At 41.1% G+C, this 24144-nt stretch overlaps 4 protein-coding genes and 1 pseudogene across 4 annotated transcripts; 4 read left to right on the top strand and 1 right to left on the bottom strand.

Annotated features, from left to right (window-relative positions):
- The first annotated feature begins 440 nt into the window (after positions 1-440).
- On the top strand, positions 441-7571 carry LOC135623940 (uncharacterized). Its single transcript, XM_065127410.1, has 11 exons — positions 441-948; positions 1556-1696; positions 3058-3197; positions 3762-3961; positions 4093-4371; positions 4470-4528; positions 4632-4668; positions 4963-5034; positions 5117-5267; positions 6326-6469; positions 6612-7571. Exons 2-11 carry the CDS (start codon positions 1567-1569, stop codon positions 7014-7016), a joined length of 1617 nt encoding a protein of 538 aa, XP_064983482.1. The 5' UTR covers positions 441-948; positions 1556-1566; the 3' UTR covers positions 7017-7571.
- Positions 7572-9416: 1845 nt separating this feature from the next.
- LOC135622345 (protein SHORT-ROOT-like) lies at positions 9417-11143 on the top strand. Its single transcript, XM_065124117.1, has one exon. It carries the CDS (start codon positions 9834-9836, stop codon positions 11061-11063), a length of 1230 nt encoding a protein of 409 aa, XP_064980189.1. The 5' UTR covers positions 9417-9833; the 3' UTR covers positions 11064-11143.
- A 2499-nt stretch (positions 11144-13642) lies between these two features.
- On the bottom strand, positions 13643-14871 carry LOC135622346 (endochitinase EP3-like; annotated as a pseudogene).
- Positions 14872-18085: 3214 nt separating this feature from the next.
- Positions 18086-19957, top strand: LOC135622347 (B-box zinc finger protein 24-like). Its single transcript, XM_065124119.1, has 4 exons — positions 18086-18242; positions 18318-18549; positions 19202-19507; positions 19582-19957. Exons 2-4 carry the CDS (start codon positions 18367-18369, stop codon positions 19807-19809), a joined length of 717 nt encoding a protein of 238 aa, XP_064980191.1. The 5' UTR covers positions 18086-18242; positions 18318-18366; the 3' UTR covers positions 19810-19957.
- A 1801-nt stretch (positions 19958-21758) lies between these two features.
- On the top strand, positions 21759-22861 carry LOC103996756 (tetrapyrrole-binding protein, chloroplastic). Its single transcript, XM_065124118.1, has one exon. It carries the CDS (start codon positions 21779-21781, stop codon positions 22625-22627), a length of 849 nt encoding a protein of 282 aa, XP_064980190.1. The 5' UTR covers positions 21759-21778; the 3' UTR covers positions 22628-22861.
- Positions 22862-24144: the final 1283 nt, after the last annotated feature.

Below are 24144 nucleotides of genomic sequence, written 5' to 3'. Positions count from 1 at the left end.
AATTATTATGCCAATTTCTGAGCATTCATCGCATGGACTCTTTTCAGGAAGAGCAGTCGATAAAGATGGATGATGGAATACATGCATCGGGTGGCCGGAGGCACAGCACCACCAACCCCAGTGGAAACGGTGCAGTCACCCAACCCCGATTCAGACGCCGCAGTTGTATGGAAAACGTCGACCAGTATTTCCAGCCCTTTTGACCGCAATTTTCCTGCACTGTTCGCTCCACTAAACTCCTCTCTCTCTCTTTCTCTCCCCGAAGAATTAAGGTCAACCGATATGACCCGAAAGTCAAAAGGACCCAACTTCTACGACCGAGCTATTAAAGATTGCACTTGCCGTCATCAAGACAAACTTTCAGGCATCTACTTTTCTTGAAGGAAAAGCTATAAGTATGCACGTATTCTTGGATCTTTGCTGCTCTCGAACGAAGCAAAATATGGTAAAGGAGAAGGATTTGCGTATGCAAGCCGAAAGAAAAGAAGTCTCCTTTTGCTTTCTTTCTTTCTTTGTTCGTGCGTCAAAATTCACACGTTGCAACGGGGAAAGGAATCGTTGAAACACGATCGGACGCAACAAAAAGCAGCTGTTACACGAACTCCAATCTCCGTCGACTTGAATTCTTTTTCTTGGATTTGTTCCTTAGCTAAGAAGATTTGGTGCTGCTTTTGGTTCGGTACATTACCCCATTCCACAAGAAAGGGACGAGTGCTGCTCGGTATATGTACCTGCGCTGCCGTCTCCCACGAGGGAAGACTGGTTCGAGGGGGGTCGTCTCCTACCGTAGTCTCGGCTGATAGGAAGGAAGCGAGTTCCTTTTCTTGGGACTTCATTGTTTGAAGCTTCTGTGAGGAGAGTCTTGTGGCGTCCCATGGTGGCCTTCAAGGAAGACAGGAGCAGATCATTCCATGGCTGAAGTTTGAGAGTGCCAGATATTGACAGTAGGTTAGATTTCTCTTCCTTTTTCCTGCATCATTTTTGCTTCTCGGGGAATTGGAGGGACCATGTTTGCTTAACTAGGAGCATCCAAAATCCAGACCATGTAATGCCTTTCGAAGTTGGCTTTGGTGAAGCTCTGTGTTTTCCTGTTGAGATTTAGATTGAATTAGTCGTAATGCGGTATGATGCTGTTTGGTGTCTCTTCGTTCTTTGGTTCCTCCAATTTTTTACTCGGAGATGGTTGCTGAGATAGGATTTGCAATGAACACAATGCTAACTAATGACCAACTTAGTTGAAATCTCCTTCCGAATGTCGAGATCTGTATGATTTATGGACGGCTTACTTCGATACATGAGGAGATACATCAAGAGATCTGTTTATGCTGGTTTGAATTGCATCTGAAGTATACCTCTGCAAATAAAATTTTAATGTCATCTCACTGATCTTAAATATGAAATGTCAGGAATCATTTTGTGTTCATTTTCCTACTAACTTTCTTTACTGTTTATGCTGAATCCTATCCTCATAAAATAAGACACCAATTTCGTTGAGATCATTGTTGATTTGTTTGGATGATGAATGATATAATTTGTTTATGTATATAATTTTCAGAGGTTGCTGAGATGGGCTTGAGAATGTTTTACCACTCTGCAATCTGCCTATGTTCATTAGCTGCTGTCCTGGGCTGTTGCCTAGGAGAAGTCCCAGTTCAAATCACCATCGGGAACGAGGATCTCACTAAAATTGGAACAGGTGAGGCAGAGAATTCTCAACTCAGACCTTCTCATAAATTATTGTGTTATAAGTTTTCATTTTGTAGATTAATGTAGACAGATTAACTATGTATTAGGTTAAGTAGTGCAATCCAGGCGATAAGAACAGTCCATCAGCATGAATCACAATTACCTGTGCAGCAAATAATTCACTGAAGTAAATCTGAAGGACCATGGCCGGGATCAAATTGGACACTGCAAGTACTAATGGCTCCCACATAATAATGTGGCACTTTCAGCATTATGGTTCACTGTTTCACCAACGCTATCTTCATTTCTTGAAATGGACTAAATCTAGACCAAATCAGCTAGAAACAGAGATTATGTTTTCTTCTTTGATTCATGCATAATTTAGCCCGATCGAAATTGTGTCCTCCTTCACCATTTGGTCATGCTAGTTGTTCTTATATCACCGTGCCGACAGATGCTGGATTATGTTTTCTTCTTTGATTCATGCATAATTTGGCCTGATCGAAATTGTGTCCTCCTTCACCATTTGGTCATGCTAGTTGTTCTTATATCACCGTGCCGACAGATGCTGGATTATGTTTTCTTCTTTGATTCATGCATAATTTGGCCTGATCGAAATTGTGTCCTCCTTCACCATTTGGTCATGATAGTTGTTCTTATATCACCGTGCCGACAGATGCTGGATTATGTTTTCTTCTTTGATTCATGTATAATTTGGCCTGATCGAAATTGTATCCTCCTTCACCATTTGGTCATGCTAGTTGTTCTTATATCACCGTGCCGACAGATGCTGGATTATGTTTTCTTCTTTGATTCATGCATAATTTGGCCAAATCGAAATTGTGTCCTCCTTCACCATTTGGTCATGCTAGTTGTTCTTATATCACCGTGCCGAGACTAGAAACAGAGATTATGTTTTCTTCTTCGATTCATGCATAATTAGCTTGATGGAAATTGTGTCCACCTTCACCATTTGGTCTTGCTACTTGTTCTTATATCACCATGCCAACAGATGCTGGACTTGATGTGTATGGATGTATCTGCAAAGGTTGCCGGTTCTCAACAGCTTGGCCTGTGCAGGTGGGGATGCACTAGTAGGGACTTAGGAAGTAGGGACCGCTATGATGCTTGATTTTTAAGAACTTCTAGGATGGAAGCTCAACTGTGCTTGTTCATGATAAGCTGAAATGTAGAGTCGAACACTTCTAAACTTGTAAAATTTCTAACAAGCATGGACAGATATCTCATCAATCAGATGGAATGTTATATGTCGGAAAAGTTTTTAGCATGATAAAAGAATGCTTGCATCTTTACATCTACTAATTTGCTTTGAATTGCTCTTATTTCTTTTCCATCTGCCTCTTCTACTAGATGAAAGAATTTTGATTGGCGACGTGAACATCTCTGAACCTGTAAGCGCTTTGTCGGCAAGGACACAGAGAGTTGATCCTTTGAATAGCTTGAAGAAGTACAAAGGTGGCTACAACATCACAAACACACATTACTGGAGTGTAATCTCTCTCTGCCCCCTCCCACATATTCACAATACATAGATCCACAAAATCATCAATTCACATGAAAATACATGCACATCAAGTACTATGTAATTGATCATATATGGCTTATAACTTGGAACTACTCCTGATCACTACACAAGATTTCCAACTACTAACTCTGGCCTATGATTCAGCAAAAAGGGATTTTTATCAACATCCAATTGCAATATTGATGCCAAGTAAAAATAGAAAACTTATACATCATCCAAAAACATTATCATTTTTTAACTTTTTGAAAAATAGCTGATTTCAGCAATTTATTTAACATGCTTTTGTAGAAATCTACTGAAAAATCATTTTTTGACCTTTTCAACTGTAGCTGATTTCAGCATTTTATTTAACTTATATAGAATTTTTTTTTGATCTTGAAAGTTTTCCTAAACTTATGCATGCTCAGTTTACATCATTAAGCTGAAAATTGTCTTCTTTGAGCTGTCTCAACTGTGAAAGTTAATATCACATTAACACTCAATGAGAACAGATAGATGGGGTTTATGACCTTTGTGTATTTTCTTTCAGTCTACAATATATACAGGAAGATATGGATATATCATCGGTGCAATATGGATTATTGGCGGCCTTGTTTATGCCAGCATTCTTCTTATCACAAGGACTCGTTTTGTCAACAAGGAACCCAAGCACAAGAAGGGATTCCCTTTTTCTGATAAATACTGTGTTTGGCCAATTTTAATTGGGATCATTTTAGCATTCCTAGCCATGTAAGCCTGATTTTTAACAGAAGGCTTCAGTTAGGTGTCTTCTGATGTTATTCTTATCTTGATCTGTGAAGTAATCATATTATTCTTAAGAAGGTTACTTGGAGTAATTGTTGCTAGAAATGTACATGCAGGGTACCATCTGGAATAGTGCTTGGTGGTAGTGCTAAATTCTGTTCAAGTGCCAAAACAATCAAGAACATCATTATGGAAACATCAGAAGAGGCAGCCCAAACGATATACAATGTGACAGGAGCTGTGGAGGCCATGGGAAGGATCACAGAATTCTATGGTGGTTTTAAAGGGTCCAGCTATCTGAATTCCACATCACAAAAGCTTATCAAAAAAGCTTCTAACATACAGAGAAAGGCTGAGACAAGCATGCTCTCGCTCAACAAGGGTATCAAAATATTGTAAGTACCAATCATCAAAGGTTAAAGAGATCGACATAGTACAAGTAGCTTGGCAACCATCATTTCATAATTTCTCATGATGATACAATATTTTGCAGGGAAGCGGTGACCATTACCAGTGTCGTGCTAAATATTGTTGCTGTTCTTGCAGTTCTGGGTAAGCAAGCTAATCTGTACTCCTGTTGCAGTGAGAACCCTCCATTAATCAATTTGTGTTTCTTGAATTTAACTTTCAGTTTTTTCTTTTTTCGGTGTTGCAGCATTAAGGCGTCCAAGGCTATACAAAATATTTTATCTGTAAGTCAGCTTGAAACTTGAAAAAGTTTTGTTATATTGTATGCAAAAAAGATTCTGATCTCACTAGAAATTATGACAAAAAAAAAGAAGAAGCAAAAGGCTCATATTTTACCAGATTCTCGATTCCATTTTAGTCGGTTAAATCATTATCATATGGATCAGTTTACTTGGCAACTTATTATGAACCAATTAAAAAAGAGCATACTTGTAGCAAGCAGTGTACTTGTTGATTTATGATTATGGATCTAATAATTTTTTTTTCCAGAAATCTAAGAAAAATTTGGCTAATGACAGGTTTATCATCCTTTGCTGGTTATTCACATTCCTTTTCTGGATATACTTTGGGCTATATTTCTTTCTTTATGAGTAAGCCATGTTCTTCCTCCATGATTAAATGTTTCCATTATTTCCACGCTATATCTTCAACTTAAGGGAGCAAAATTTCCAGGTTCTCCGGTGATTCCTGTGTGGCTCTTGCTGAATATACGCTAAATCCTCGAAACAGCAACTTAAGCTCAATCATGCCATGCAGTGAGCAATTTTCTGCCAATGCGATGCTACACGATATCCGAGCAGGAATCCATAATACAATTGACCAGGTACCAAAGTTTTAAGATCCTCGGCAGATCATAGGTTCTGATATCGTAAAGTCTAGGACATTGCATTTCATGGATTATTCACATAATTACATTTTGATAAACTGTAGCTTCTGTCACAGGTGTGCTTTATTACCTCAAAAATAGAAAAAGGAAATTATCATTAAACTAGTGAGTAAATTAATATCCATTTCATTGTTTGAATTAAGCTGCTGAAAGCACTAACCAAAGTTTCAGATGCATAATTCAGTTTCCATCCCTAATAATTTCGATTGCAAATCTTGGTATTTTCTTTGTTGTATAGCTATGGAAATTTTGATATACATAATTCTTTGTAATAATCCATGCAAGTTCTTCTTGGCACGCCCTTGGGACCGCGCCAATCAGGTTCTCACCATCAAATTAGTGTACCCCAGTCCATAAGAAAATCAAGAAGCTCAACAAGGGTTTATGAGCAATCATAAAAAGGTTTATCTTAAACTTAAGAAGGATATTTAAGCTGCAATAGTTACATCGACCTTGATTCTTCCTCCTATATCATACCATGATGTGTTTCCTTGAAGGAAGCATCATCAATGGATCCACCTAATAAGTCCAAATTTTAAACTGGAAAATACCAAGATGTGGAACAAACCCTCATTATTTCCCAAGTATTTTTGCAAGCCTTTTTTAACATAACAAGAACAGGCTATTAAGTATGACACAGGTGTAGTATCTACATGACTACATTTTAAGACAAGCACTTACATTCACAGCATAGAGTAGTTAGCTGCTCTAATGTTGAGCTTCAAAAATTCCACTGATCCCAAGAAGAAGAAGAAGAAGAACCGCTGTTATTTCCCTGAGGAAAGAAAAATTAAGCAGAAGCCATCAAAGAAATATACTTCTGAAGAGAATAAATCGATCAAAAACAGTACATCGTTTGCAGAGTTACAAGTCTCAACACATGGAAGTTTGATATCCACCACACAAAAATTATAAAAATTTCATCTTCCTTTTCTTTATTTTTGTGGAACAATGTATTTGCTAAATCTGCAAGTGTCGTACCTGCACAATTGCAGGTGAACAAAAGAATATCGGCTGCAAAGTCACTGCCTCTTCCAGATCTGGAGTTTGTCTGCAATCCTTTTTCAGAATCACCTGACTACTCTTATGAGCCAAAAAATTGTTCTTCCAATACAATTAAAATCGGAGATATTCCTCAGGTAAAATTTTCTCCTTTTGCATCAAATAATACTAGTTCTCGTACAGAGATCTAAAATTGAACTGTTCTCCACAATGTTAAGCACTGCCTAGTGTGATCATTATTATTACTCACCATGCTAACTTGTGTTCGACTGTTCCAAGATTTTGAAGAAATATACCTGCATGGCCAATGATCGCGGAGTTTGCAGAGGAGGAGAATTTATATCAGCCAGTGACTTCATGAAAGTGCAAATTTACACGAGTTCCATGCAGAACATACTCGATGGCTATCCTGGTATAGAACGACTAGCGAATTGCCAATTGGTGAAAGATGCCTCTAAGATCCTCCTGAAAGAATGCAAGCAATTGAAGAATTACGCCTACTTGACGTGGGCAGGGTCGGTGGTTCTATCCATTTTCATGGTCTTTTTTGTTCCGATGTTGATTGTAGAAGCTCATCAACAACAACACAAGCGCCATACTTCTCACTGGTCTGTAGTAAAACCTCAACCAGGGTTGGAAGGCAGTCAAGTGGACATGATAGAAATGGCTTCCATAGAGGTTTGATTGGAACCGCAGCAAGTCTCTGAAACTTGTCGTACAGACAGAACGAATTTAGGAGATAAAGGATGAGGAACCAACATGGTTCATAGCGATGATTGCTTCTTTCAGTTTCAGAATAAAGGAGGATGGGGCTGAGACAGAGATCCAAAGGGGATTGTCCACCCAAAATAAAGTTTTCTTTTCTTTCCGGTTCTTCTAATGGTTCGGAAAATCCATCCATGATACACTGGAAAATGTTCTCTTTCTACTAGACATTGGTCCTCTCGATGAGAGCTTCTTTCACTTTCAGAATAAAGGAGGATGGGGCTGAGACAGAGATCCAAAGGGGATTGCCCACCCAAAATAATTTTTCTTTTCTTTCCTGTTCTTTTAATGGCTCGGAAAGGCCATTTACATATAAAAGGAAGTGAAGAGATGACCTTTTTCCCCTCGATGTTCTGCGCGTTTGCAATCACTGACTGCAAAAGAGCCCATTGCTTATTTGCAGATAATCTTCTGTTCATTGCAGAACTCCTCTAACATGGAGACTCTGAAAGATTCAACACCAGTTTTTAGCTGGAAGAATCATTTGTACCGCTAATTTGCATCAAGTTTCCAATGTAGGATAAAGATGTACCGAAGAATTGCCAAGGAAAAATCGATCGATCGACGAAAGTGTTAGTTCAACCTCCTTCGTATGTTTCTTTTTCGTCTAATAAAATTTAGGATTAATTATAGATTATTCAATATAATTAGTTATTTTTAACCTCTCGATCTCTATATTTTTAAAAATTATATTATAATCTCTATAATTATGAAAGTAAAATATTAAGATCCATTAAAAAAAAATTATTAGAACAATGAGATTAAATATTTTACTTTCGTAAACATAAGAATCTCGATATAACTTTTGAAATTATAGAGATGTAATCTATAATTAACGCTAAAATTTAGTTATTTTGTTTTGCTTGTTTTTTTTTTGTTCATCATATTATTTTCATGCATGTCTCTCTTTTTTATTCTCCTCTGTATAGCTATTTAATGGGCTGTTCAATATTAAGGTTTAGCTGACGTGGATGCTGCACGCCTCGGACAAAAGGATGGGATAACGTGTCGTGGGCCGATAGGAACAGTTTCGGGGCCCACCAGTATTCCTAAGCGTAATAAGATTCGACGTTAAGCCCACGCCGAACGTGTCGAACTCTCCCCCCTCCTCCCTCCAAACAGGTTCACATGTCGATGAACTTTTCATGTGTATTGGGAAGCCAATGATAGGTTCGATCACTCAATAAAGTGGGCCTGCAAGGAAATCACGCAACGCTTTTGCAGAGATCGCATAGCTTTTCAGTACTACGACGACCCACCAAGTGCTGTAGCTATCTCGTGTGTTAAGCTTTCATTAAACTCACGCTGCAGTTGCCACTATCACCTCGCGGACCAACTAAAGCATCCATGGCATCAACCGTGTCAAGCTTTTTGCTTACAAGAAGAGGCACTCGACTTATGTGGCATGACCCGTAAAGTTGAGCCTCGCCCTCCTCACCTTTTTTTTTCTTGGGACATGTTGCGAGCTCCTGCCACGGCAAGGAAAGAGGCTTCCATGGTGCAACAAGCTGCAGAGAATGGTGTGGGCTACAATCCAATAGGCCAAGGAGATGCAATCTCAAAAGGGCGGCGAACGCCTTTCTTCCCTCCCAAGATGGGCTTTTTGGAGCACAAAGTTAGGAGTGAGGAGGAAGCGAGAGTCTTGGTCTTGTCCTCTTCTGCGACCTCATGCATCGATGGTGGCTTTGCTTCTTAGTTACTCCTTCCTTTCTTAATCTCTCGTTCAGGAAGAAGCAACAGGCTTGGTTTCGATGGCTAAACAAACATCGTTGACACGCTATATGACCTGTGGCTTTTCTGCTAGTCCTTTAATCTCCCGTTTAGCGAGAAACGATAGTCTCGGCGTCGTCCCCTTCTGCAACTTCATCGAGGGTGAAAAACTTGCTGGGATGCCATGGACTAGCGTTTTAATCCTTCATTTTAATCTCTTGTTTGTTTGTTTGCATGCGTTTGTCTCGTGTTCATCTGCTTGAAAGCGTAGTTTGGATGGAAATCAATACCTCAGGAAGATAACAAGAGAATAAAGGAAGCCTTTTTTTGGTTGGTTCCGTGTGTTTCTATTGTGAGAGGTTTTAGGACCTACGGAGCGTGTACTGCTTTCGCTTTAAAAAGGCGAAGAACTCAACTCGCTAAGTTACATTCATGCTTTGAGCTCTTCTCTGGAATACATCTTTCTTCTTTACCTCTCTAGTGCGCATAAAAGGCGATAAGAACTTTAACCGAGAAAAAAAGATTCGGGGGATGCTTTACCATATATATCAAAGTTATGGCTGTTCGATTCAGAGTGGATATGCCGCAGCTTCCCGCAAAAGGCCACGAACAAGATGCTGGTAAGATGATGAGAATGAGCTGTGTGCTCCACAATTATCGTTAGGATGAGGTAATATGTGTTGTTGTAATTTTCTTCAGCAAGCGCACTTCTCGGACTGCTCTGTCTCTGTGTCCTGTGTCTACGCATCTTCGACATATACTGCAGGAAAGTCTCATCCTGCTGAGGATGACGGATGAAAGTTAATTTCGAGAAAATATTGTGAGATCGTTCTCGAAATAATTATGACGTCGTCGTCATGCAGTCGCTCGATTTAAATAGGATTCGATGCATGAAGATATGTGTTGAACTCACCTTTCGCCGGCATCTCCTTCCTCCTCCTCTCTTTTGTCCCGAACATGAAGCCCGCACCCGGATCTCCCGGCTCGGCCTCCGAAGCTAGCTTTGTCGTATGATCTCCAGAGAAGATGATGCTATCTACAGATAACATGCATAATCCACACCCGCACTACCATCAGATATTTGCTGGCTGCCTGGAACTGGAGCTTGACGATCCGAACGCCACCGAGCGATGGGCCGCGGAACTCCTCCGCGAGTGTGCGACGGCCATCTCGGAGAACGATTCGGGCAAGCTGCATCACCTGCTGTGGATGCTGAATGAGCTCGCATCCCCCTACGGAGACTGCGAGCAGAAGGTCGCATCTTATTTCCTGCAAGCTCTCTTCTGCAAAGCGACTGAGCTGGGAGAGCACTGCTACAAGACGTCGTTGGCGGTGGCAGAAAGGTGCCACTCCTTCGAGTCGACGAGGAAGGTCATCCTCAAGTTTCAAGAGGCGAGCCCTTGGACCACGTTCGGTCACGTAGCATCCAACGGCGCCATCTTGGAGGCGTTCGATGGAGAAGCGAAGCTCCATATAATCGATATCAGCAACACCTACTGCACTCAGTGGCCGACGTTGCTGGAGGCCTTGGCCACCCGGAACGACGACACGCCACACCTGAGGCTAACCGTCGTTGCGACGGTGGGCATGGGCGGATCGGTCATGGACGAGATAGGGCTGCGGATGGAGAAGTTCGCGAGGTTGATGGGGGTGCCATTCCAGTTCCATGTGATACGTAATTTGACGCGACTGGATGAGCTCAAGTACGAGGAGTTCGGGCTGCGGGAGGGCGAAGCGGTGGCGGTGAACTGCGTCGGGGCCTTGCGGCGCGTCAGCGTCGAAGAGAGAGACGCCTTCGTCGGCATGCTGAGCAGGTTACGGCCGCGGGTGGTCACGGTGGTGGAGGAGGAGGCCGACTTCACGAGCTGCAAGGGTGAGTTCGTGAGCTGCTTCGAGGAGTGCTTGAGGTTCTACACCATGTACTTCGAGATGCTGGAGGAGAGCTTTGCACCCACTAGCAACGAGAGACTGGCACTGGAACGGGAGTGCTCTAAGAGCATCGTGAGTGTTCTGGCTTGCGATGGCCATGATAGCGGAGACTGCGAGAGAAGGGAGAAAGGGAGACAGTGGTGCGAACGACTGATGGAATCCTTCTCGCCGAGCACCTTCAGCGACGACGTCGTCGATGATCTGAACGCATTGTTGAGGCGGTATCGCGCAGGGTGGTCGCTCGTGCCGGCAGAAGGAGACGCCTCAGGTCTCTACCTGACATGGAAGCAGGAACCGGCCGTGTGGGCTTGTGCCTGGAAACCTTAGAATGAGGTTGATTGATCTCTTTGTCGATGTCGTTGCCATGTTTATGATGAATCCTTTAGTGCTTTTGTAGTTTTCTGCTAGTTTTTGGGTTTCTTCTCCATTTCTGGAGCTGCATCAGTGCACTTGAGACGCAAAATGGTTGACCTCAGGAAGAGGGCGAGGAATTCATGCCTGTGATCTTCTCAGCTAACATGAACACCCTTCTTCCTGGTAAAAGAAGTGATCAGTGTGCTCTTGACCAGATTATTGTGGTCCGGATTTAGTGGGAATAATTCAGAAAAATTAATATTGCATGGTGAAATCTCTTCAACAAGACATCCACCTCAGGACAGCCTAGTCTTCATCCTCGGTTGGCATGCACTCCCTTGGTTGATGCAAGAAGAGAGAAACCAGTGGTAGAATATTTCTCCTATTGGAGTTGCATTATAGCAGCTAAGGTTTTGACAAGAACTCTTTAGTTCTTAGAGAATCAAGGAGTCATTTATCTCTTAGTTCATGCAAAATAAAAGAAACCAGTAGAATATTTCCCTTGCTGGAGTTGTCAGTGCAATAGCTAAGATTTTAGCAACAACTCAAACTAGTTTATGTGTTGAATCATTCATCTCTCTGCTCATGCAAAAAGAAAGAAATTGGTGAAATGTTTCTCCAACTGGAGTTGCACTATAACACTAGTTCTTTCCTTGGTTCATGTAAAACGAAAGAAACAGTAAAATACTTCATCAACTGGAGCTGTATTGTCATGGTTAAGATTGCAGAAAGACTTCTAGTTCTTAGGGAAGGAGTCCTTCATGCCTCAGTTCATGCAAAAAGAGTGAAATCAGTAGTATCAACCCCAAACAGGACTCTTCTCAAATAAACACCACTGACTGAAGCTTGCTGCAAACATTGAAGTAGGTAAGTTCGAATATGTGATCACTGGAACACAGGACTCCCATCCCTCTATTGTTGTGATTTGGCTTTTGCAGTCATGATCTGCTTTTGTAGGAAGCTTTGACATGAAAGCACCAATTAACAAATAAAAATCCTCAAAAAAAAGAAAAATATGTAAGTCTCAGTTTTGGTGGTATGCCTTCCCAAAGCATTTCACTGAAGAATCAAGTGTAGTAGTGAATGCCTTTCAGAAGGTAAATGACTACTATTGCAGTCCTAAAATCAAGTTTTCCATGCTTGGGTTACTGCAATAGTCAAGTCTTGTGTTACTAATCTCAAAACACTCAAACAGGTTGATGATTCACATGCTACAGATAAAAAAAAATTTTAATAGGATTTCCTAGACAAATTCAAACCAGGTTGAGGAACTTGGGTGAAATCCATGAGCCATTTTAGAAGAATTGGCTCACACATCGTCTGATACATTTGTTGTTTCAGAATCTTATGGATGATAGATTTTGCCAAAGAAGAACACTTGCAATTGCCTAGAGCTATTTTTCATAGGATCCTAATATGTTATTAATATTGTTTGGAGAATGCTTTGGTAAATCAGGGTTGTGTACATGGATGAATGTGGAGGATAAAGACGAAGATCCAAAACCGACACTAGAAAAATAAAAGAGTAAAAAACAAAGGGATCGAAGAAGAAACATATCGCAATTTTCTTTTCGCTGACGACGAAGAAAAGAAAATGTAAATGGACCCTTCTCTAATCAATTTATACTCCAAACCACAAACTACCTAATTCAAAGGACAACCTTGACTTTACAAAGTATCATTCCTCTAATACCTGTGTTATGTATTAATCTTTTCTTGCGATAACTCCAGTGAATATTCTAAACTATTTTAGTCATTGCCAATTCATTTGTATAATATTCAAAGAGGTCAGAGACTTACATGGTTAGATGGTCCAAAACATCTCACCTAATATCTCAGAAGCAGAGTATGGAGATATCCATTTATACCATGCTGGGAACAAGTGAATCATCACTAGCAACCAAAGGGGAAGTGTAAATGTTAAGAATACAAGACTATAAACAATGTCATATTAATTTTTGATTCAAAACTTAGTTAGATCATGCTTATAAGAAATTATACACATCCAATTAATTCAAGTTTCATGTGTCAAGCTGAGTCATCTACTACCCATATAAGAGGCGAAGTATTATAAATCATGTCTTATCTAAAGTCTTCAACTTTTAGATGGAATGATACTGATAAAAGATTAAAAATACACAAGAATTTTTTTTTATCAGTGATTCTGATGCATAAAATAGAACTAAATAGGTACACTATCATCAATCTGGACTTAAGCATTAGCTCGGTTTCAACCACACTTTTATTTTCAGTAACCATAAAATAAATCAATCCACCAAATCAAAAGTACGTAAATAACATAATTGATTATATGACTGATCAATGCTTAAGAGAGAAATATTCCAACAAAATTACAGGATAAAATACGCGAAACCTTCATCACTAGGTGTCAAATCCATGAACAACACTCACCATTCGACTCGATGAGATAATTGACCTATTAATTTATGGAACTAGAACTATTGATCCAAAATATCTAAACATCGATTAACATCGGTATACCCATCAAGCATTTATAAAACAGTAACACAATATCGAATTGACTCATTGAATTGTGAAGTCTAAACACTCAATTGACACAAAACACTCAAATATAAATTACACTCAAAATTAACAATAATGCACACATAAAGTTCGTTTAGATTAATTTAATTATTTTTCTTTCAACGTAGAACTAAACAGGAGATGTTACACAACACTTCAACTCTACTAGTAGAAGATGCGTCATTAGTTAATGAGAATGGAGAAGGCTGAGGATAAGTTCAAGTACCACAGTGTAGATTGCTCCCAAGCTTACTTGTGCTCGTTGTGTGTGGTGTGTAGATGTACCAGAGAAGCAATCAGCAAGTGAGGTCACTGCCGGCGTCGACGCCAAGCTGGCTACAGTAGTCCTTGTAGTATCCAACACGAGCATTCGCCGTCGTCGGGTTCTTGCCATCGCACTCCAAATCGCCATTGATTGCTCTAATGGTGGCTCCAAAACCCTGGCCGGAAGTTATGAGCGAGTGGCAGGTGTTCATCCAAAACCATAATGCAGTCTTGAAGGAGTCGACGGCCACGGTTTCCGGTGATCTGAGGCCGTCGAACCCGATGCTTTCGCCGGCAGCGCCGTAGTTATAGTTCCATGACAGCTGAATGGGGCCGCGGCCGTAGTAGCTCTTCCCCGAGACACATGGGTACTCGGTGTTGGCCTCGTCGCACTAGTCCCTGGATGCGCCGTCGATCTCTTCTATGTAGCAGAAATCTACGTGTAATTGCAAGGAATGCATCTGTCAGAAACCCGCAAAGTCAAACCAGGATTCTTCTGCAGACAACGTGTTTGCTTTTATGTCCAACAGAGAGGATGATGTTTCCATGAGGAAGCTGTGCAGGTCAAGAACTTACGCCCGGTTTCGTGCGTGATGTGCGCGAAGAAGGCGGCAATCTCCCGCTTGGAGTCGTCGGTCGTCCCGACGTGGCCGAAACTCGTGTAGGAGCTGGCCGCGGTCAAGAAGGCGTCGCGCTTGTAGAAACTCTTGCCAGCGCATCCTCTGTCAGCCTGGCTGATGATCCCGTCGAAGAAGCTCTGCGTCACGATACGGGCGACGGGGACGTCGTCGGGGCGAGGAGAAGCCTCGCACGGCCCGGAGTGGCACCCGGCGCCGCAGTAGCCGTTGCCGGTGCCGCAGTAGCCCCAGCTGCTGCAGCAAAGGTCGGGGGAGCAACCGCAGTTTTGGGTGGTGGCGATGATGATCCCGGCTCAACGGAGGCGTAGCAGAAGCATCATTTTGTAACGATCTGAGGTTGGAAGAAATAAGGCGAGGGCTGGATACGTGAACGTTAGGTGCATATGTTATAATGGAAATGAATTTTATTAAAACTAATTTATTTCGTTTTTTTTTTTTTGGGGTCTAAAGTCATTCTAAGTATTGTAAAATAAATTTAAATAAAAATAAGGTTGAATTTTCGGAAAAAAAAAATAATTTACAAGCATAGCATCCTAATTTTTTTTAAAAACTATATAGCATATTATTGTGTAAAAAAACTAATTTTCTCCTACCTCCGCTACACCGTCGTCACCTCCTCTCTTTTTTGTCATGCTAGATTTGTTATCGACTCTTCGGCTCACATCAAACTTGTCTTACTTTCACTTGAGGAAGGATGGGGCTTTTATTGTCATTACGTGATGAAGGGGTATGATAACTATAGCACCTCTCATCGTTCTTGTTCGCAGCCCTTATGTATTAGAGACGGTCTAGTGGAGTTGCCATTGTCGCCCGCTGCATAGGGGCGGAGGCGATGAGTTTGGTGAGAGCCAGGGGCAAAGGTGACAATAACTTCGATAGGACAAAGGAGAGGGGGTGACAATAACTTCGATAGGACAAAGGAGATGGGAGGCAATGCATAAGGTGGAGGTGGCTCTTACCAAACTTTTGAAAGTTTATGAAAAAAAATGATCATTTATGAAAAAAAAAGAGCTCTATGATAATTTTTGAAAGTTGGAACACTCTACAAAAATTTAGCAAAGATAGAGATTTTTTTCTAAAAATTCACCCCAAAAATAATATTAAAATATAAAAAAAAATACTATTTGTAAATTTTTTATTATTTACAACCCAAATGTTAAGTTCTTTAAATATTTCTAAATTATTCTTTTGAAAATAGATATATATGCCCTTAATTTATAACTTAATTCTAATAAAGTTTTTTCACTCATTATCTATAACCTCTTTTTTTTTTCTTCTTCTTCTTCTTCTCCTCTTAATCTTTGAAGATGATATAAAAAGACAAAAAAAAAAGATAGATGATGAAATGAGAGATAGTTTTAAATCTTTATAAACTGTCCACTGGAGTACTCGCTTTTGGGAGAGCCTACGATAATAGATTGTGCAAGCGGGAGTTGTGAGGAAGGAAACAAAAGAAAAAGAGAAGAATAAAAACAGAATTAAAGAGACTATAAATAGTAATATATTATTTTATTAAAATTTTAAAAAATTATGAATAGTAAGAATGAGGCTTTTAATAATAATCTTCTAAAATATTGGTTTAGTAATGATTTAATTAAAAAAATTGAACTCTTATTAGTCAACTATATACACCCAAAATATTGGTTTGTGATATATCATATGTACTTACAAGAGTTAATGGTTCCAATCTCATCCGATAATTTCTTTTTTGATAATTAGAATATTTGTCTAATTATACGATCCAAATCCAAATTGACGATTTGAAATTACACCTAAGATATTAGTCTAAAACTTTATCTAATAAATTTTTATGCATTATGATGATGATATATCAGATCCACTTATTTGTTATTTATTCTGCATAAAATCTGCATTCTAAATTACTATGCATTCCACGGAAAGGACATGAACTGACACAGGTAGTTGCCGTGTTGAATCTTTCAAAAGAGTAACTTTGACTAAAGACTTCATGACATGCTCATTGATTGATTCATGCACCGAACTTTGCGGTGTCAACAAGTCTAAGAACATTGTTGTGACAGAGATGCATGATCGAATCGGTCAAAAGACTATGCATCTTACCAGTCCAATTTGCAGATACGATACCAAAACTATGAGATTTTTAACTTACTTCTCATCTTGTTTGTCTTGGTATTGTCATCAAGCTCTTCCTTCACTTCTGCAATCGCATACTTGTCTCTGCGTTCACAGGAATCAAGGCTTGTTTGGTCACAACTCCTAAGAATATTTGGGTTAGGAGTAAGAGATGCGGTCAATGCTGCTTCCTGCTTCGATCCAGTCTGTGAAGGTCATCACTTTTGTGTCATGGAGAAAAAGGGAGGAGATGATGAAGTCAGAACTGCCAAAGCACACTTCCAGTGCAATAGAACCAATCATAGAGGAAACAAATGCAGATTTTACTACATGTCAGTTTGATCTTACATGGAACAGCAGTTGCAGTGATGCTATTCTATTTAGGGAGACATGATTGAGTGCTAGGAAAGAAATTGAGTTGCACTTCTGCAAGTGTAATCAAGTGCAGAGCAATCAATCAATCCCTGTTGCATGCACAAGTAGACACAAATTTAGGCCACCCAAATGGAAGATATTATTCCAAGCTCAGGAAAACTCTTGGGAGAGATGAGTGCACCTTCTTCGTCACAAGTTGCAGCCTACTCATCACTTCTTTCCAAAGAGAGCCAGCCACAAAGCCAGTTCATATCCAAGCATTCAATACATTTTGGCTGGACTTTGGTGTGGCCTGTTCACAGAGCTCAGAAGCTCCATGTCACTGTGGATTCTTGAAGATGACAGAGATGGCCACTTCTTCCTTGCAGGCGTGGCAAGAAAGGCTTGTTCAGTGACCTTGGTATTGAGCACCACATAACAAAACCAATCATGAAGTCTTGAACTGCTGAGGAAGATGAGCAGGCTGCTGAGGAACAAGGGCCACAAGAACAGCCATCCTAAGCTGCCGAGGAAGTTTCTTGAACTGCTTGAATCCATTGATAGATCATCACTCGAGTTCCCCCAATCATGGCACAACAATGGCTGGGCCAGAATCCAAAAAATATGTGGAGAACAAGTTGAACAATCCATTGCATGATTACCAGCAAACTCTGTGGAGTTTGCATCAGAAGGCTTGCCCAGTTGAACTGCCATAATCCATCATTTGGAGTGCTGACAACTGTGTTTGGATTGAAATATCTATGCCAAACATGTGATTGTGTAGCTTGCAATTGATCCTCTGCTTTGAATTATCAACTATATGAGCACCACATATTGCTGCTTCCTTGAAATCATTATGCAATCATTCCAAAAGATCTCTGCAACTAAGAAAGATTTATATGGATCTCCAATCCAGTGACCACAATCTAGAACCCTAGATATCACTACAGTCTCTCCACACCCCAGGTGGTAAGATCTCCCTCCAATCCTTGTCAAGAAGAATCTTGTGATTGGCAGTGCAGGTTGGCTGCCGGACTTGGACAAGAGATGAGGTGTCTGTCCATAGTCCAAACACTAATTAAGTGTGGCAAAGAAAGAGAAACCACAAGTTCCCCAAACCACCCACAGCCGTCACTTGGCCAATCTTAAACCAAGCAATGCATCACCAGTAGGACTGGTCCTCCATCTCTCCATTTGAACGCCTCACTGTCATTGGGCTTCCTCTACCTTCTTCCATTTTGTTGGTCTTTTGACGAAGGTATGTCCTCGCCGAGCCTCGCCGAGGAGCAGATCTCTTAGGACTCTCTGGTTTTGATGTCATGCTGTTGCGTAGGACACCTTGAAGCCTGCGCAGGAGGAGGAGGAAGACAAAAGAGAGAGAGATGAAGATCCAGTGCGATGTGTGCGAGAAGGCACCGGCGGCGGTGATATGCTGCGCCGACGAGGCCGCTCTTTGCCCGAGCTGCGACGTCGAGGTCCACGCAGCCAACAAGCTCGCCAGCAAGCATCAGAGGCTTCGCCTCGAGTGCCTCCCCAACGGCCTCCCTCGCTGTGACATCTGCCAAGTAATCTGTCTCTCTCTCTCTCTCTCTCTCTCTCTCTCTCAGGCACTGCTTCCTCTCATATAGATGGTAGACTCCCAATTTTAATGCCTTGCTTGTGCTTCCACATCATTATGAGTCTTTCTTTTCATGTAAAACAACAGGTAGAAACGCATGCATCTCCTGCTATATTCTCCTTCTTGGGCTATGAAACCACATACAGATCTCTTCCACGCAGTAACCTTGTGATATAAGAATTTGCACTTTAGGAAATTGCATGATTGATTCTACAATCAATTAGTTAGAGAAAAACAATCCTTTGTTTGAATTTGAACCAGAAACTTAATTGATGAAAACCATTCTCCCTAAGGTTAGGAGGCTCGAGAAGTCAATCAACATAGGACTTTAGTTCATTTAATTCAAGGGACATATAGATGACAAAGTCACACAGAATACAATGACCTAAAGATATAATATCCTCATGAGCTATTCATGAGAAATGTCTCCTTATGTCCAAGTAAATATGCATTTTGTGCACTTCACTTTCAGACAATTTCCTAGTTAAGTGGAAGAAACGAGTGGTATGCTTCTCTTTGCCAACATTCCAAGAACATCAACATGTAGAGTATGTGATGCTCCACATCCTTTCTTCTTTCTCTTTCAATATCTTTGCTAGGAGAAAGCAGCTTTCATCTTCTGCGTCGAGGACAGAGCCCTGTTTTGCCGGGACTGTGATGAACCTGTTCATGTCGCTGGTACCCTTTCCGGCAACCACCAGCGTTATTTAGCTACTGGAATCCGTGTGGCCGTAAGTAAGATGTGCGACAAGGACCTAAAGGACAACACTGAACCACCACGCCATGGACCGCCCTTGATTGCAACAAAAGTTCCTGCAACACAACAGAGCACACCATCATTCATGCATTCTGCATGGGCTGTTGATGAGTTCCTTCAGCTTTCAGACCAAGAAATTGGTGAAAAGGTATGATATGTCGATTTACTTCTATTTAAAGTAGTTCACATAAGATGGTCATACTCTGATCCAACCTGTTCCAGGAGTCTTCTGTTGGATTTGGAGAGTTGGAATGGTTTGCAGACATTGGTCTTTTCCATGATGAAACGCCAAAGGGTGCCCAAGCAGCAGCTCAAGTTCCTGAACTCCCTACATCACAAGCAAGCAACACAGGTTTCCACAAGGCTAACAAACATGGCACAACATTCAAGAAGCCTAGGCTTGAGATATCTGATGATGAGGAATACTTCACTGTCCCTGATATTGGATAAAGCTTAATGTTTCATTGCCTAAAATATTATACTTACGTTTTGGTGAGGACACAGAGACAGATGCTTAAATCTATTTACATTTCCATGGAAAATATGGATAGATTTATGATCAGTTGCTATAAACAACTATATTTAAGCTTGCTTTGCACGTTCTTATCGCTCTTAGAATTGCCAATAACACACTTGATGACTTCTTGCAATTTCAGTATTAGCTTGTCAAACTATCTCCTGAACAGCATATATTCATTCATTAGATGTGCATTTTTTTCTTCTTTGATAAACTCCCAGTAGACAGAGTGTGAGAATGACCAATAAGTTCTGCTGCAAATTGATCCTAAAACTCATCCTAAAAGCTAATCGACCATCAAGATTCTTTAACTTCAGAAAAATCTATCAGTAAGAAACCAGAGGTCCTCAATGTAGCTTTTTCTGTGCCCCCTCAATCATTGCTTCCGTACTGTCATGAGCTTGGAGGCAGTAAGAAACCAAATAGAGTTTCTCAAATGAAGGCAGTGAAACTGAATTTTTAGTGTCAAATTCAGTGTTCTTACACACAGTTCACATCAACAATTCAAAACTTTCTATAGGAAGCAGCTTTATGCTAGTGGATAAACTATTGTTCCTATCAATATGCCATCGACTTTGCAGGAAGGCTTAGTTTAGAGCAGGCAAATTGTGAAAAGGCTCTGACTTCAAATTTGATGATTTACCACAGTCACTCCTACATATAATGTAAATGCTACTTTTTCACATCTTTTGGATCTGTTCTCCATGCTTCAGCTTATCTGAATGCTTGGGCACCGAGACTTGGGTATCATTCTTGAAGACCATGAATCCACTGCATGGTTGTTGGTGATGACTAATGTAAATATCCCTTTTAAAATATGGATCGAAATCCAACAAAAGAATGATCCTATGATAGTTGTCATACTGAATGAATGCTTCTTCTCTATCCAGATCCAATATATTGAGGAGACTCTTTTAAGGATTTACTGAGATTACATACTCTTAACCTCACATACTGCACCTATATCTGGTTCTACGTGCTCTAATAACTAATGTTTTCAATTGATTAACTTATAGGTAAAATTTCCTCATCCTTTGTCGTTCAATCCTCCAAATAAGGTCTGCCTTGTGCTGGAGTAGGTCCAATCCTTTAAAAAAGGAACCTTTTTCCTGATTCCTACTCCTAATGAAAGTTCTTATGATTTGCAATCTCTGGGTCCTGTAATTCTTCCTTCTCTAATGCTCAATATCAATGCAACGGAAAAGAACACGAAGATCCCACACATGTATTGTTCGCAGCTGGATCAATCGAGCAAGCAAACAAAGAAGAAAGAAAAAACAAATCGCAAAGGTATCATACTGATTCGTGGAGGCGGCGGCAGATGGATGTGCAGCGCTCCCGAGGGATCCGAGCTGGACCTTCACCTCGAACTTTCTCTCAACGATAACATCGCTTCCTGTCTCGTGCGCTACTCCTCTGCCGAGGGTTTTTGTTGCTTCCTCCGAAGAACCAACCGCCTTCTGGGTTACGAAGGAGATAGCGACGACAGCTTCGTATTCGATGAAGGTTGATTTGGGGTATAGAAGGTCCCAATTTGATGGAATTTAGGGTGCAACCGATGAAATAACTGGCATTGATTGAAGTCCAATCGAAGATTAGAATGTCCAATTTGGGGGTAGTAAACTAGACTTGTAATAAATAGGTTAATTGGATACACAGAATTAGGTTAGAAATTGACACAATTAGGTTCAAATTAAGACTCAAATTGGTCACGAAATGATGAGTTGAGCCACCAGCTTAGTCAGATCAAACCTCAAAATCAAGTCGATTTCACATCAATGTATTAACTTGCACGGCCTCAGACGCATATCTCCGACGGAATCGAATCTCACCCATATCCAACCAATCACAACTCTCCGTTGCACTTCTCTCGGATGTGCACCATAGTCCACTCATTCTTCCATGCCACACTTATTCTCGCTCTCACACCTGCCGGCATTCCTCCCCTCCCTGACCACCACCTCTCCAATGGCCACTTCCTCCCTCCAATCCCTCCATCGATCCTTCCACCACCATAACTTCACCACCTCTCCCGACTCTATCTTCTTCAAGCCGACCAAATCCTTCAAGCTGTTCTTCAACCTCTCCCCCTCCTCTTCCTCCCTGACCACCACCTCGGCCAGTAGCGTGGTACCATCCACCGCAGGCGCAGCTGCCGCGGCCACGCCATTCGACGTCCTCGCCAGCCACCTGTCGTCGAGCGACTTCCGACAGGCCGACGAGGAGACGCGCCGCCTCCTCATCGCGCTCGCCGGGGAGGCCGCGCAGAAGCGGGGGTACGTGTTCTTCTCGGAGGTGCAGTTCATACCGGCTGCGGACCTCCAGGAGATCGACCAGCTGTGGCGCCGGCACAGCGGTGGCCGCTTCGGGTATGGCGTGCAGCGGCGGCTGTGGGAGAAGTCGGGCCGCGACTTCACGCGCTTCTTCATCCGGATGGGGTGGATGAAGCGGCTGGTCACGGAGGTGGAGCAGTACGGGTACCGGTCCTTCCCCGGCGAGTTCCTGTGGGAGCTCAAGGACGACACACCGGAGGGGCACCTTCCGCTGACCAACGCCCTCAGGGGGACTCAGCTTCTCCGCAGCATTCTGACACACCCTGCGTTTGAGGAGAGCGAGTCTGAGGAAGGGGAAGAGCAGAGTGAGGAAGGAGGTGGGACGGGCATGGAGGAGGCGGAAGAGAAGGAGAAGGACAAGGAGAAGCCAAAGCTCAAGGGCGCCAGGAGAAGCCTCAAACCTGACTACTCCTTTTAGACTGTTAAATCGTTTTGGTTGGTGATTCAAATGCTGCTTATATATATATATATATATATATATATATATATATATATATATCCTCTATAAAACATGATTTATCGAATGTTAATGGCATAATATATGTTGCAGTCACAATATCATACAATATCATCCCTCGAAAAGGGACGTAACCTTGCACTGAATGTATACCATGTTCTTGAAGTAGCAAGAATACAACTGGTTCATCTTCAATTCATGTTTAATTTAGTAGTGAATTGTTCAGTAACATTGTAACTACTCATAATGCATGATGAGCATGCCTTAACTATTTTTCCCATTGCAAATGGATCGAAATCGATCAAATGCATGAACTGCGTGAGACAGACATTTTATGGCCTCACATACAAAGTAGTAATGAATGCAGAGAAGATTACAGTAATGTTGAATTTGTGCACTTGATATAATACAACCAGCAAATCAATGCTTGCCTACTCACATTTTGGTATACATCCACATTCCTTGCCACAGTCGAATACTTCCTGGTACAGCCACATTGCTCTTCCTGCATGCTTCGACACTGGCAACAATGCTGGAGAAGCAGACGATTATACCATCTGTCATTGCTCTTACAGTCGAATGTCCTGCAGTTTGAGTGAATTGGCTTTAATGCTTGATAAGAGAATACTTTTGACAACCATGTAATATATACAACAAAGTCATACCTACATTATGAAATTAGATACGAGAACAGCGCCTTATTATTTGGTTTTTGCAGTTTCCCGTTCCTGAAGGATTAAGCAATGCCTCTAGTTTGGTGTATAAGCATATGCTTATGGATCCTGACAAATCAAAACAAGTTGGCATTAAAAACAATCAATTTTCCAGTGTATACGTTTCTCATAAATCCTTTCAAAGGAAGCATTCAGTAAAAAGTTGAAAGAGCTACATACTGTATTTATTAACAAGTGAGCACAAAAACAAAGTCACTTCCAAGTAAATAAATGCATATGATAAGGTAATAGCAGAAGCAATGTACAAAAAAAGGCTGCCAAGTGGATGATTTGCTAGTTCATTGTAGACTGTTAAAGTTAATATATGGATGCTAAACGGTATACATAACTGAAGGATGCATTTGGCTAAAACAAGCTCTCTTGGTTTATAGATATTTGATATCCTTTAGCACTCAATAGAGCTTCCTTGAGAGCTGAGATAACAAACTTCTGGTCCCAGTGCAGAAGAATATCAGTGAGCAGGTATTGAATAAGCAACAAAAAACACACAAATATATGAGAACAGCAATATTTGCTAATGGCTTGGCCCGAGCATCATCCTTCCATAATGTTCTATGTTTGTCCAGGGAGAGAATTTATTTCTTAAAGCAGATAAAATTACCTGAAAATTTATGCTAAGCCACATTTAAGTACACAATTGAAGAGAACTTAGAATACTCTTTATAAGGTTTAGAAGACACTTTGAAACTGTTTAGGACTTTAAAACATCTCTCAGTACAATTATCCTGAAGTTGGCCAGTCTCA

The sequence above is a fragment of the Musa acuminata genome, chromosome BXJ2-9 (genome assembly GCF_036884655.1).
Source record: "Musa acuminata AAA Group cultivar baxijiao chromosome BXJ2-9, Cavendish_Baxijiao_AAA, whole genome shotgun sequence".
Classification (NCBI taxonomy): Eukaryota; Viridiplantae; Streptophyta; class Magnoliopsida; order Zingiberales; family Musaceae; genus Musa; species Musa acuminata.
The sequence above is the reverse complement of the archived record's forward strand: the minus strand, read 5'-3'. Positions and strand labels throughout refer to the sequence as shown.

Excerpts from the sequence above, each read along its gene's own strand:
- LOC135623940 (XM_065127410.1), top strand. The coding sequence starts at position 1,567 with ATGGGCTTGAGAATGTTTTACCACTCTGCAATCTGCCTATGTTCATTA. Across the intron at positions 3,962-4,092 it reads ATTTTAGCATTCCTAGCCAT|GGTACCATCTGGAATAGTGC; the intron begins GTAAGCCTGATT and ends ATGTACATGCAG. Across the intron at positions 5,035-5,116 it reads CTATATTTCTTTCTTTATGA|GTTCTCCGGTGATTCCTGTG; the intron begins GTAAGCCATGTT and ends CAAAATTTCCAG.
- LOC135622345 (XM_065124117.1), top strand. The coding sequence starts at position 9,834 with ATGATGCTATCTACAGATAACATGCATAATCCACACCCGCACTACCAT.
- LOC135622347 (XM_065124119.1), top strand. The coding sequence starts at position 18,367 with ATGAAGATCCAGTGCGATGTGTGCGAGAAGGCACCGGCGGCGGTGATA. Across the intron at positions 18,550-19,201 it reads CTCGCTGTGACATCTGCCAA|GAGAAAGCAGCTTTCATCTT; the intron begins GTAATCTGTCTC and ends TATCTTTGCTAG. Across the intron at positions 19,508-19,581 it reads ACCAAGAAATTGGTGAAAAG|GAGTCTTCTGTTGGATTTGG; the intron begins GTATGATATGTC and ends AACCTGTTCCAG.
- LOC103996756 (XM_065124118.1), top strand. The coding sequence starts at position 21,779 with ATGCCACACTTATTCTCGCTCTCACACCTGCCGGCATTCCTCCCCTCC.